Source organism: Gouania willdenowi, chromosome 20, assembly GCF_900634775.1.
Source record: "Gouania willdenowi chromosome 20, fGouWil2.1, whole genome shotgun sequence".
NCBI lineage: Eukaryota > Metazoa > Chordata > Actinopteri > Blenniiformes > Gobiesocidae > Gouania > Gouania willdenowi.
This window is the reverse complement of record NC_041063.1, coordinates 14,269,156-14,282,266: the sequence shown is the minus strand read 5'-3', so window position 1 is coordinate 14,282,266 and position 13,111 is coordinate 14,269,156. Positions and strand designations below refer to the sequence as shown.

At 38.0% G+C, this 13,111-nt stretch overlaps 2 protein-coding genes across 3 annotated transcripts in view; one reads left to right on the top strand and one right to left on the bottom strand.

Moving 5' to 3' along the window:
* LOC114454429 (plexin domain-containing protein 2-like) overlaps positions 1 to 3,927 on the top strand; it is an 87,041-nt gene extending 83,114 nt beyond the window's left edge. The window contains exons 13-14 of the mRNA XM_028434886.1: positions 1,488 to 1,654; positions 2,543 to 3,927. Of these exons, the coding sequence (XP_028290687.1) occupies positions 1,488 to 1,654; positions 2,543 to 2,656 (281 nt within the window). The 3' untranslated portion in view covers positions 2,657 to 3,927. The remainder of the gene's footprint in view (positions 1 to 1,487; positions 1,655 to 2,542) is intronic.
* Positions 3,928 to 7,998: 4,071 nt separating this feature from the next.
* On the bottom strand, positions 7,999 to 12,883 carry gimap4 (GTPase IMAP family member 4). Of its 2 annotated transcripts, XM_028434853.1 has the most exons (3): positions 12,738 to 12,883; positions 11,193 to 11,957; positions 7,999 to 9,113 (listed from the first exon to the last, which is right to left on the bottom strand). In XM_028434853.1, the coding sequence occupies exons 1-3, from the start codon at positions 12,766 to 12,768 to the stop codon at positions 9,109 to 9,111; spliced, it is 801 nt and encodes a 266-aa protein (XP_028290654.1). In that variant the 5' UTR covers positions 12,769 to 12,883; the 3' UTR covers positions 7,999 to 9,108. The 2 variants fall into 2 exon arrangements, with proteins under 2 accessions (XP_028290654.1, XP_028290653.1); XM_028434852.1 differs by lacking the exon at positions 7,999 to 9,113 and having other exon boundaries at positions 11,185 to 11,957.
* Positions 12,884 to 13,111: the final 228 nt, after the last annotated feature.

Sequence of the window (13,111 nt, the reverse complement as noted above, 5' to 3'; positions counted from 1 at the left end):
AGCTCAGCACCTGTTTACAGACAGGCTGAATTACAGGTTTGCTCATTTTTGAAAAGTTCGTTTCCTGATGCCCATTAGACAGGTGAGACGACACTTGTGCTTCATTGCCGCAGCTGTGCCTGAAAAGACCTATTGACTGGTTTTCTGCAGCTGCCAAAAGCTTTAATGTATTTTATTGCTGTCTGGGAGTTAGTGCTCCTTAGCCTCTTCAGGTTAAAGCAGTCAGAAGAACAATGAACTGATGCAGACTGTGTGTCCCAGGCAGACTATACTGATAAATAACCTTTTGTCTTTGTTTAGCCCCTCTGGCTAGTCAATACCATTTTAAATAAAAAGACGTGCTTATTTTAATGGTTTTGAATGTTTGTTTGATTAAAAACAGACAGTGTTGGATTATAAACATTAAACACATAGTAAAACTAGCAAACAGGCTCTTATTTAACTATGAGTCAGGCCTATTAACAATTGTCTAGAAGATGTAGCTGTAGCAACTGTGTATTACTGCTCTAAAGGCTCTGTTTGCCATTTGGACTTCATAATAAACACCTACATTAATGGTTTACATTCACATAATTAAGCGTTTTCCTCCATAACATTTATTGTTTGCCACATCCTTTCTTTGTTTCCATTCCAGGCCCTTCCCTTCTTTATCCTCTGGTGCCACCATGTGGTTTACCTCCCACATTCTGTGACACACTTTTGAAGATATAGAAGTATATTTGTAGAGGGACCAGAGATGATATATTACATAAATAATTCCATATGATACATTGTGTCAGAGTTAGCTCTCTCCTGAGAGGTTACACAAAACATCAACATGACAGAACAATGATAAAAACAAAGTAAAATGTTCTACTTTGGCCTGCTCCAGAAAAAATAATGGCAAAATGACCAGAAAGTAATAGGTTATTTGTTAGATTTGGACAAATATTAAGTACCAACTGTACAATGCTCATTATCATGTATTATGTCTATCAAAACATACTGGAGGAATCTCTACATTATCTGTAGGAGTGAGTCGGTGTCTGACTATTTTTATTGGACTTGTGATAAAGTAAACAATACATAAAAACACAAATTTGATTGTGTTCATTTAATGTGTTGATAATGTGCTTGTATTGTGTTTAGTTGGTGAGTGCCCTCTAGTGGTCATTTGTAGATGAAACCCTTTATTTTGGTTACAAAATATCACAAATCACGCTCTACACCAGTGATTCTCAACTGGTGGGTCGGGACCCAAAAGTGAGTCATGGACCTGTACTGGGTGGACAGCTGGAATAAACTTATTTTGACAGGCATGCTGTGAAATGCATGTTTTTAAAAGATGACTACAAGTGTGTTCTCAACAGCTATTTAAATTTAAAACTTCAACCAACCAAAAAAAAAATTTGGTTGGTTGAAGTGGGTCACCATTTAATGATCTTGGAAAAATGCGGGTCCCAGGGTGAGACCATGTTGAGAACCCCTGCTCTACCTGTGTCTTTCAGGGATTTCTGGTGAGAGTGCAGTGGACAGGGTTCCAGGGGAACATCCGCTCCACACTGGGCTGATCCTTGGCATCCTACTGGTGATGCTGGTCATGATAGCGGGCGTGTTGATCACCATCTACATTTACCATCATCCAACCTCAGCCGCAAGTCTGTTCCTTCTTGAGGTGAGCGACAACACAGCAGCGTGACATGAGCAGGGTTCTCACCGGGAGTTTTTCACAGCATAGGGGGATCGCGTCACGTGCGAGCGAGCGCCACGGGTGCACACGCACACACACACACACAGTTTATAATGGACAATGATTATGGGTTACAAAGCAGAGGATGCACACAGTGGGGCTTTAATCGGGCCAATGAAATAAGACCCGGCCCAATCCTGTCCAAACCGATGTCTCTTTAAGCCCGAACACGTTTCAATCAGACAGTTTTCCGCGTGCATGTAAGTAGAATGATTTGTTGCGAGGTATAAACATGACGAGTGTCGCAACACACTATGCCCCGGTTGAAGCACTGTTTATATTGGATGGTGATTACGGTTACCAAGCGGATGATACACATAGGCAACATCGGGGGCAGCTAAGTCGGAGCAGGGATCCTCAGGGAAAGAAGGAAGCATCCGAACAGATCGCCTGTATCAAATAGAAGGTGCAGCTAATTTTAAACTTGAGGTGTCTCGATCCGATATTGATATCGGATCAATATCGGGGTCGGCTGATACGCAACGCTGCAATATTGGTATCATATCGGAGGTGAAAAAGTTGTATTGGGACATCCCTAGTTTACACAACTCTTGCATGCATGGAAGTCCCTTTAGTGTGAAACAATTATTACGACAGGAAAAAACAACAGAAAATCCTCATCACTCCATAGGGGTGCAAAATGACAACATCGGGGGCCCATACGCTAAACAGTGCTGACAAGAACCCAGATGCTGGTGCTGAAATAGGGGGACAGTTTGCAAGTTAACGCTTGAATCCTCCTCAGGAGGGTTTTATTGCTGACTTTTAGTTTCTTTATATGTTTTTTGATTGAGCTTTTAATTTACTCTGCAGAGACGCCCAAACAGGTGGCCAGCTATGAAATTCCGCCGGGGCTCGGGTCATCCAGCCTACGCGGAGGTGGAGCCCGTGGGCCACGAGAAGGAAGGTTTCATCGAGTCCGAGTAGTGCTGAGGGACGACGGGGCCGTCTACATTCCTGCAGTCCTTCTTTTCTATCAGCTCACCTCCCTCCTACTTTACAGAGAGTCACCATGAGCCTCCATCAGCAGAACAGCTCCGTGTACACACAGACTCAACCTGTTGAGCCGTGGAAAACAGCAGCTGGATGATAAGAGGAAGTCTCAGAGTGAAGCGTTGTATTGTAGCTCCTGTTGGCTGCAAACTGAGCTGATGGAAAGAACTGCTCTGACATCATCGGCTCAGAGATCAGGAAGGTAAAACTAACCTGCTGGGAAAGGACTGTAAAGACCAACAGCCCAGACTAATACTGGAGAAAGCTGGAGATTAACTATACAGTATATATATATGCATATATTTTCAAAGACAATACAGAGTATGTGAAAAGAGATTTCCACTTTATTGTTGATAAGGTTATACAGTACAGGCCTTTGTATATCCATCAGGGTTTCACCGCTTTGTTATTCCTTTGAGTTTGTTGATTGGCACATAGATCTGTATGAAACGTCAGTTTCACTTTCTCCACAGCCTCCTCTGAAGCTGTGTAACATGACGTGAGCTGAAATGACTCTGATTGACGGGACGAAAGCTCTGAACTTTCAGCGTAAATGTTAGATTTAAAATGTCTGGCAGGTTTTTTACAGTGAAAATGAAGTGTGGGATGTTTCAGTTTTGTCGGGTAATGGGCTGACTCTATTCTAGTCTGTATTACTTCTCTTACATTTTGCATTAGGTGTGCCATCGTATTCCAGACTTGGGTTTGCACTTTTTTTTTTTCTTTTTCACTTGGTGTGTGGTACTAATGCAGAACTACAAGACAGGCGCTTGTGAGTGTGAACATGTTTTCTGAAGTGTGGGATTTGTGGGTTTGTGTGACATTGGGAGCAGTCTGCAGGGAGATATTGGATATCTACCGTTCTCACAGGTGCAAGTTTGAGCGGGCTCACCACAGTTTGACTACACTTGTGTGAGGCTAAAAACACACTGAGGTGTTCAGTTCTGTTTGATGTTCCTGTTTTTTTTTTTTTTTTGCCTCGTTCAAGATTATTTTATATATACGAAAGGTAAAGCATTTGCAGACTGTGGCGAAGGTTTGTAGTGTTGTAGAGCAGACATGGGCTATCCGTGGGCCACATAAAGCCTCCATCTATTTTTGTAGGGGGCCTCACAAAGTAAACACACAAATTGACACCAAAAATACAGAAATGACACAAAAAATAAAATGATCCCAGAAAAATACACAAAAGGACAACACAATTACATGGAAAGACAATAAAAGAACAGAAAAATAAACCAAAAAAAAAACAACACAATTACACAAAAAGACAAGAAAATGACAGAAAGATACAAAAAAAAAAACACCTCCACAATTACACAAACACAATAAAATGACACAAAAATACAAAAAGACTACACAATTACAAAATAGACATTAAAATGACGTAAAGATACAAAAGGAGAATAAAATGACCGAAAAATACACAAAAGGACAACACAATTACATGCAGACAATAAAATCACAGAAAAGACACAAAAGGACAACACAATTACATGAAAAGACAAAACATCACAGAAAAATACACAAAACAACAACACTAGTACACAAAAAAGACAATAAAATGACAAAAAAACACACAAAAGGACAACACAATTACATGAAAAGACAATAAAATCACACAAAAATACACAAAACAACAACACTAGTTCACAAAAAAGACAATAAAATGACAGAAAAAGACACAAAAGGACAACACAATTACACAAAGACAATAAAATGACAGAAAAATACACAAAAGAACAACATAAATACACAAAAAGACAAGAAAATGACAGAAAAATACACAAAAAAACTACACAATTACACAGACAATAAAATGACACAAAAAGACAACACAATTGCAAAAATAGACAATAAAATGACAGAAAAAGACACAAAATGACAGAAAAATACAAAAAGGAACAATACAATTACACAAAAGGACAGAAAAATACACAAAATGATGCCAAAAGTAGATTACACACAATATTGTCAAATCGAAACACAAAATGACAACAAAAAATACACAATACAATTTAAATATATATATATATATATATATATATATACACAAAAATAAGCCCTTTGCTCTGTCCTGTTATTTTTTATTATTATTATTTTTGTTTTTAGCCCTGTCCTGTATTAATCTTCAGATTGGTCATTATTGTTAACTTTGATAATGTGGCCCTCGGATCAGACAATCACATTTTTGTGGCCCCCGCTGTGATAAAAGTCACCAATCTGTTTTAGACAAACTGGTTGGTTTTATTTTTCATGAGTGGCCTTTTCTTCTCTACTTTTCTAATGTGAATACTGTTCCAGTAGTTGGTGCCACAGATCAAAAAAGAAAACTCATTTCTACTGTTAAACATGTGAACCACTAAATCCAGTTTTACACCAATGATTGTAGACACAATTTTAAATACACTCAAATAAAACATCCTGAAATTCTACTGAAAAATCCAAGTGTGCAAATACATGCCAATATATAACAATCACCTTGGAGTTAATATTTTTTATTATTCACAATGACCAACCATCACATTTAGACCAAAGATCAACCATTTTCTTGATTATCCATTAACAAACAAGTGGTAACAGTCACAATGATTAACTATATAGTAACTGTAGTTGCTAAGCAACGCCTCCAAAATATGTCCAGTCAGGGCTTTCCAAAGGACGCTATATTAGCAAAAGGATCGTCTCGTCTGCCTTCACACACACATGTATGAGGAAGTCGCTCTTTTCAAGAGTGTGTTTCTCTTTGACCATTCTTCCATAAGGGCATTTGTGAGGTCAGGCACTGACGTGGGACAAGGCCTGGCTCACAGTCTTCCCTTTAATTCATCCCAAAAGTGTCCTATTGAGTTCTTCAACACCAAACTCACTCATCTAGGTCTTTAAGGACCTTGCCTTTGGTCATGTTGGAGCAGTAAGGAGGCATCTCCAAACTGTTCCCACAATGTTGGGAGCATGAAATTATCCAAAAAATAGCTAAGCTCAACTCCAGAAAAACAAACCCACACCATATTCCCCTCTCCACCACACTTTCCACTTGGTACAATGCATTCAGACAATAGCCGTTCCCATGGAAACCACAAACCAAGATGCATCAATCAGATTGCCAGACACAGAGGTGTGATTCGTCACTCCAGAGAACACGTCTCCACTGTTCTAGAGTCCATTGGTGGTTGCATTGCACCTTGTGATGTAAGGCTGCTTGGCCATGGAAAGCATTCCATGAAGCTCTCTATTCAATGTCCTTAGACTGACTAAATCCTGAGGGTGTTGGCTGATGTGCGTCTAAACTGGGAATTAGCAAAAAAAAAAAAATGCCTTGATTATGGGCGGGGCTCCTGGAGCAGTTAAGACACACCCAGTCTATACTATAAAATCTCCAAGAACAATCTATGCTATGCTAACGAGCTACTCAATACTCACTATAGCTCTCTATTCACCACGCTCTCAATCCAACCTACTCACCACAGATTATAGTCGACAGGTGCTAGTTTTTATGAGAGGGGCGGGGACAACAGAGGGCGGTTCATGATATAACAAGCCACCAAAACGTCACAAAGCATCATTCTCAGCCAATAGCAGACTTAGATTGTTTCAACCCATAGAGGGCAGTCACTATAGAGCTTTCAGCGTGGTTACATGTTTTATTCTCATCAAGTGACAAAACTCCAGAGTACAACATCTGTGGGAATGAGATTTAAACATTAGCTAGTGGCTGCCCTGATGAAACTGGTAGACAAACTCTGCTAAAACATTCCACAACTAGCTTCCAATGTGTCACATTACCAAAAAGGAGAGCTTAAAATGAATATTTTAGAGGAAGTCAGATCAGTTGTTGAATAGAAATAAATAGTAAAAACAAAGTGTTTCGCAAATGGACACCAAGGCATATCCATAACCAGGAAGTAGCCGTCCAGCCAAGAACAGAGCAGATCATAACCACACTGATGAATTATTACTGAGGATGCACTGATACTGATATCAGGTGTGGGACATGCTCTGATGACTTCATTCTAGCCAAAAAACTATTCTAAAACTGAAAAACTCAACATTAAAGAGAGGAAAAAAACATCCACTCAGTTTTGTGTGATTCTCTATGCAGAGAGAATTATTATAAGCAGTCTGAGTGTTCAAAGTTTATTTTTTTGGACAGCAGGGGGAAACCCAAGCACTTTTATGGAGAACATGCAAAATATATGAAAGTCACAGTCAAAGCTTGAATCTGCATTTAAGACGGTCAACAATGGTGTTTTATCTTGATAAACAGAGACAACAATTTAAAAAGTAACCCTTTATTCTAAAATAGCAGGAAACAGAAAGTGCAGCCATTCATTATCACAATTATTATCGTGTGTAAATGCCATAAATGTTGGACACAATGATCACCTGAAAAGACGACTCCTCTTTGCTTATTAATTATTAACAAGTAATTCCATTCCTATGTTAATGAAGACGTCACAGGTGAAACTGAACCAGGTCTAAAAACAAAGGGTTGGTTGTACTCTTTTATCCATTTGTTGATGTTATTTAACAAATTAATCAATGTGATCTTGTTTTTTTATAATATAGCAAAAGGACAAAAAAAAAAAAACAATAATTATTTTTAATTTGTGACGGTTTGAATTGGGATTTTAAAAATTACACGTCATCATTTGTAGGAATCGGAACAGGAAAAACACAGCAGACCTTCACGTCTCAGGTTTCAGTGGTAAAATACCAACGCATGTGCCTGCTTTGTTGAAAACCAGTTTGAAATGATCAAACGGGACAGAAACAGGAACAAAACACCAGCATTGTGATCAAGTGTCAGAGCGTACAGCTGCTTTACAGGTTTGTAATCTGTTAGCGTGACGAGCTAGGGACAGTTTGACACACACTAATGTTGACAGATAATACAGTATATACAGTAGATAGCTCCATCTGTCCTGTGTGTCCATCTGCTATCTGCTAATAATGACATTTTACACATCAACACAGATAGAAGTGAGCAAGCGAAAAAGGTCACACAACAATGATGCATCTACTCTAGGGTTGGAGTCAATTAATTACATTTTTCAGTTACAATTACGTTTTTAATTACCCATGCTCAATTACGAGTGACCAGCATTTTTTTTTTCTAATTACACTAAAATCAGAATTATTTGTTATCCTCAGAAAGTCATTTACAATGACATTCTCAATTACTAAATTTCAATTACAATTACTGAGCCTGAAATAAATAAGCTAATAAAAGTTATCTTTCCTCTTTCGGTTAGCATCTCTTATGGTAACAGGTCCTAAATCAGCTGTAAAATACATTAAAAATTAATATCTATCATCTAATTTCTTTCCTATCCAGTGGTCACCGTGTTAGGCTTCCTAATCAATGAAAATATAGGTTTTAATATATTTGTTGTGGGCATCTACGCCTTTTTTGAGTCAATTATATACATATATGTATTTTTTTTAAGGTAAAATGTGGGAAAGCTTGATATGAAACATATTTTGATCATTGTTAGCTACATATGTGTAGAACTGTACATAGAACTGGAACATGGTTACACAGGATTGTGTTAAATTACAATTGACAATTTTTCTCAAGTCAATTATTTAAACTCAATTACAATTTAATTACAATTACGACAGCAACAGATTATAATTACATCATAATTGTAATAAATGATCAATTTACATTTAGAATTGACCCCAACCCTGATCTGCTGTGAATGTGAATATCTTAGCTGGGACTCAAACAGAGCTCCTAGTAGCTCACACACACAAGTGTGTGTCCAGAGCAGCTGACTGTTATATCTGAACATTGAAGGTAATCCATGAAAAGCTTCATCCTGAGCAATCAGGACAGGTGAAGCGTTCAAAGTTTTTTTAAAACAACAACAAAAAAAAAAACAGGTCCATCCCTCTCCCACACTACAGAGTTACAGAAACTAAAATCACAGTTGAAAGGCAACACGCGCACAGAAAATCCAGAAGGTGCATCAAAGCTCTTCTTCACACAGAACAGTGTAACAAACAATAAAGCATCGAATGTTTGGTCACAAAACAAATTAGGAATCGTATCAAAAATCCATCAGCAGAATGTGACAGTAACAGATTAATAGTGCAGTTCTGCTAATGGGATCTGCCAGGCTTACACAGAGCACACACACACACACACAGTTAAAGGTGACCTGAAGGTAACAGCATAAACAAAGTATGAGGAGAATCATTCATTCCAAAAAGGCAAATATCTGAAATAAGTTTGGAGCACGTCATTAAAACACAAATAACTGACTTATTTATTAACAAAATAAATAAACTAATCACATTGGTAGTGCTTCCCATCAGGCCAGCAAGACAGATGATCTTCAAGTCGTGGTTCGGAGGGTCAATCTGCCAGGTTTGCTTTGTTATTCTACAGTCAAACACACAATGAACACAATGAGCTACACACTACACACTTCTTCTATAAACAAATGCTCCAATTTTTAGCTTCTAGAAGTGATTTTACCACATCATGTCATGTGACATCATCCAGGGTTGGGCACTATTATAATTGTAATTGTGTAATCGATAAACAATTACAATTATGATGTAATTATAATTGTAATCATAATTGAAAAAAATCTGTTGATTAATCATAATTTAATTGTAATTGAGTTCAGGTAATTGACTTTGTAATTGTTATGGAATTCCTATAAAAACTGTCATTTAAAAGCAATCCTGTGTATCCATGTTACAGTTCTATGTCTTACACATATGTAGCTAACAATTATACAAATATGTTTCATATCAAGTTTATCTGTCTGAACTCTTGAGGATCATTTTAAAATTGAGGGGTATACTGACTCTAAAAAGCCACAGAAGCCCACCCCAAAAAATATTAAAACCTATATTTTCATTGATTAGGTAACAATGTAAGAGATGAAAGACGATAGAACTGGAACATGTTTTTTTAGTACATTTTATAGCTGATGTAAGACATGGGTCAAATCTGACCCGTTATCATAAGAATGCTAACAGAAAGCTAACACAAGAGGAAAGGTAGGTTTGATGAGGTAATTTATGTCAGGTTCAGTCATTGTGATTAATTAGTGAGGATGTAGGATGCTTCCTCACTAATGTTATCTGTTTTTTTCTTCCGTCAGTCCAATTTTAACAAAAAAATTCCCATGGTTTATCCTTATACTTTTTGACTTAAATTAAATTTCTTCTGAAACTGCAATCTCATTATAGAGTGGACAGCTCGTTACGATCGAGTGGAGCTGCTCCAGTTTTTTGTTTTTTTTTTTTACCTTAAAATCTTTGCAAAGTGTCGTAACTTTTTTTAACCCATTTCAACTTTCTTCAGCTTTTCTTTTTTACTCTATTTACTATTGTTTTAGATCCTCTATCCTATTTCAACTATCTTCATCATTTCTTGTGCATTATTTCACAGAGGGTTCATTGGCTAGGCTAATACTAGGCTAGTGCTGGTCACTACCCAATCCTTTTACGGACCTGATTGTTTCAGATCCTTTGAACGCATGCGCATAGACTACGTCACTACCTTCACTCGCAACCTTCACGACAGAACTCCTGGGACGTGATATTTGAATGTAAAGATTTTAATAATACACACATAAATATGTGACTGTTTTTGTGGTGTTTTTAATTGTTTTTTTTTTTTTTTTAAAAAGACAAAAAGGAAAAAAACCACCCGTAAGACGATATAAATACAAAAACTGATCAAAACACAATACACAACAATGACAATCAAAAACTGAACAGAAAATCAAATCAAAATAAATCGGAATTTACTCAAAACACATAATTCTAATTCTTTTTAAACAGCAGGGTTTAAATCTCTTAAATAATACACAAACTGCAGTAAAATAGGCCGGCCGGATGTAGACGCGTTTCACGCATGCGTTGAAAGGATCCGAAACGATCGATCAGACCCGCGAAAGGATTGGTCACTGACAGTGATAATACTGGGCAAATACTGAGCTATTGCTAGGTTATTGCTTGGCTAATGCTTCGTAAATGCTAATGCTTTGTTAATGCAAATGCTAGGTTAATGCTATGTCAAATTTGCTAATCTAATTCCAATGCTAGCTAATGCCAATGCTAATAGTACGACAATGTTAATATTGTGCTAATGCTAATTAATGCTACGTTACTGCTAATGCTAACACTAGCTAATGAAAATCATGCTAGCTAATGCAATGCTAATGCTAGCTACTGCTATGTTAATGCTAACACTAGCTAATGAAAATCCTAATGCAATGTTCAATGATGCAGGCCAGCACCTGCATCCTCACTTGCATTTTCTTCAGGAAATGCAAATATTGTAGTTGTAAATGAACTTAATTGTCTTTTTGGGGAGAAATAATAATTGTAGTTTTGTAGTCAACGTAATTGTAATTGAGTTGTAAGTGAACATGGATAATTGAAGACGTAATTGTAATTTATAAATGTAATTGAGCCCAACCCTGAAGTCTTCATCACTTACTGTTAAGTGGCTCCACCTCCTTTGATAGGCCAACTGCAGAGTTGTGTTTCGGTCGCGCCCCCAGCCCCTGCACATCACTGGTTGGATTCTGGTTTTCATCCAGAGGTTTCTTCTCCTCTTTCTTCTCCACCTCTGGATTGTAGTGACCTCCCTCCTGAGCCACCATCTTCTCCACCTTCTCCAATAAGCATCCTACCTGGGGATTCTCCCCGAACACGGAGGTGTTGATGACGAAATACCTGCGCTTACATTTCTCCAGCACCCACTGCAGCTCTTTGCCCTCCCTACGAATGTACCTCTCAATGGAAATGGATCTCAGCACCTCGGCCCAGGTGAACACCACGATAGTGTGACTCCACACGTGCTCGCCAAATAAACTCACGTGCTCCTCGATGCGTGAGCGGTCGACGTCGGTGAACATGCCGACGGGTATGACCAGCAGGAAGGCGTGCGGCCCTGGAGGGCAAAGAGAGGCTCCACGTACTAACTCCTCCTTGTAGGAAGGGGGCGTGTCCTGAGCAGAGAACCAGCCTGGGGTGTCCACCACGGTCAGCTGTCGACCATCCATCTCCGTCTGCCTCTTCACGCAGAACTCTGCCGCTCGCTCCAAGCGGAACTCCTCTTTACCAATGATGGCGTTGGCGGTGAGGCTCTTCCCAGGCCACCTCCAGCCCAACACCACCAGACGGATCTCCTCCAGTCGAGCAGATGCTTTGACTGTTGCTTTTTTTCTGGCTTTTTCTTCTGGTCCAGAAGCATCGGCTGCTGTGGAGAGGTGACCAGGATATGGAACAAGTTAAATAGTCAATATTACTATCAGTAAATCGAATACTTTATTCATTTTCAATGTTTACATACATTTTTAAGTACATCATTAATAACAGTTCAAGTCTGTTGTCAATATATTCCTTAATTTTTGGGATTCATAAAGGGTTTATTTCAGCGTGTGGTATTGTAAAGACAGTATGTCTGTGAAAATATTAAATAATCACTCAAAAAACTGTGGGTGTTTGAACCAAGAAATTATACTCTATAAGGAATACAACTAAAATCATTTGATCTACCAGAAAGATTTTGCTGCTTTTTTTTTTTTTTTAATTAGTCTTATTTTTAACCTCAGTCATCTGAATAATATAAAATTAAATCTAAATAATCATATGTATTTAATGATTGCTGGTATTGCCGTTTTTTTAAGAATAGAAATCATAAAGTTCAATCATAAATTCAGTTTATTCTATGACAAATTAGAGACGGAAATGTTGCTTTCGTTGTGATAATTATAGAAAAGATTTTTGGAACACAATCAAAGTTTTTTGTACTACATTTCAGCTGTCCCTACACAGTAATACAGATATTAAGTGTGAGAGATATATAGTTTAAACTTGGTTTATTTCTCCACCTGTTGTACGTGTATGAAACGTGTCAAGCTCAGGTTAGTAGTTTAGCCCTGGTTCACAACTTTTCCGCCTCCGACACGGACCGAGTCGTAAAAAGTCGTGAATAAGTCATAAAGTCAGTGAAGTGACGGTACAATAAAAGCCTTACCTTTGGTTTCCAGTGGTTTATTTTCGGCCATCTTCACTTTAATTCCAAACTAAAGTCGGAGTTTATCTTTGGGCGGTTTCTGCACAGGAGACTTCCTACTGATGACTACACACACAGGATATCCGCATCCCGCACTGCTCCTACAAAATAAAAGCGTGTAATTTATAAGGCTCAGGCTGAAGCAATCCTACTGGATTAGTCACAGTCATACCATGACTATTTCTGTATACTATGAGTGGTATTTTTTCATCTTTAATGTATTATACATTTATTAGGGACACATTTAAACCAATTTTGTTTTATTACCAAATAAATTAATTACTAAAATGATTCCAAAATCAGGACAACTCCAATGGATATAGTGCAAAGAAAGC

Excerpts from the sequence above, each read along its gene's own strand:
- gimap4 (XM_028434852.1), bottom strand. The coding sequence starts at position 12,768 with ATGGCCGAAAATAAACCACTGGAAACCAAAG. Across the intron at positions 11,958-12,737 it reads TAAACCACTGGAAACCAAAG|CAGCCGATGCTTCTGGACCA; the intron begins GTAAGGCTTTTA and ends ACCTCTCCACAG.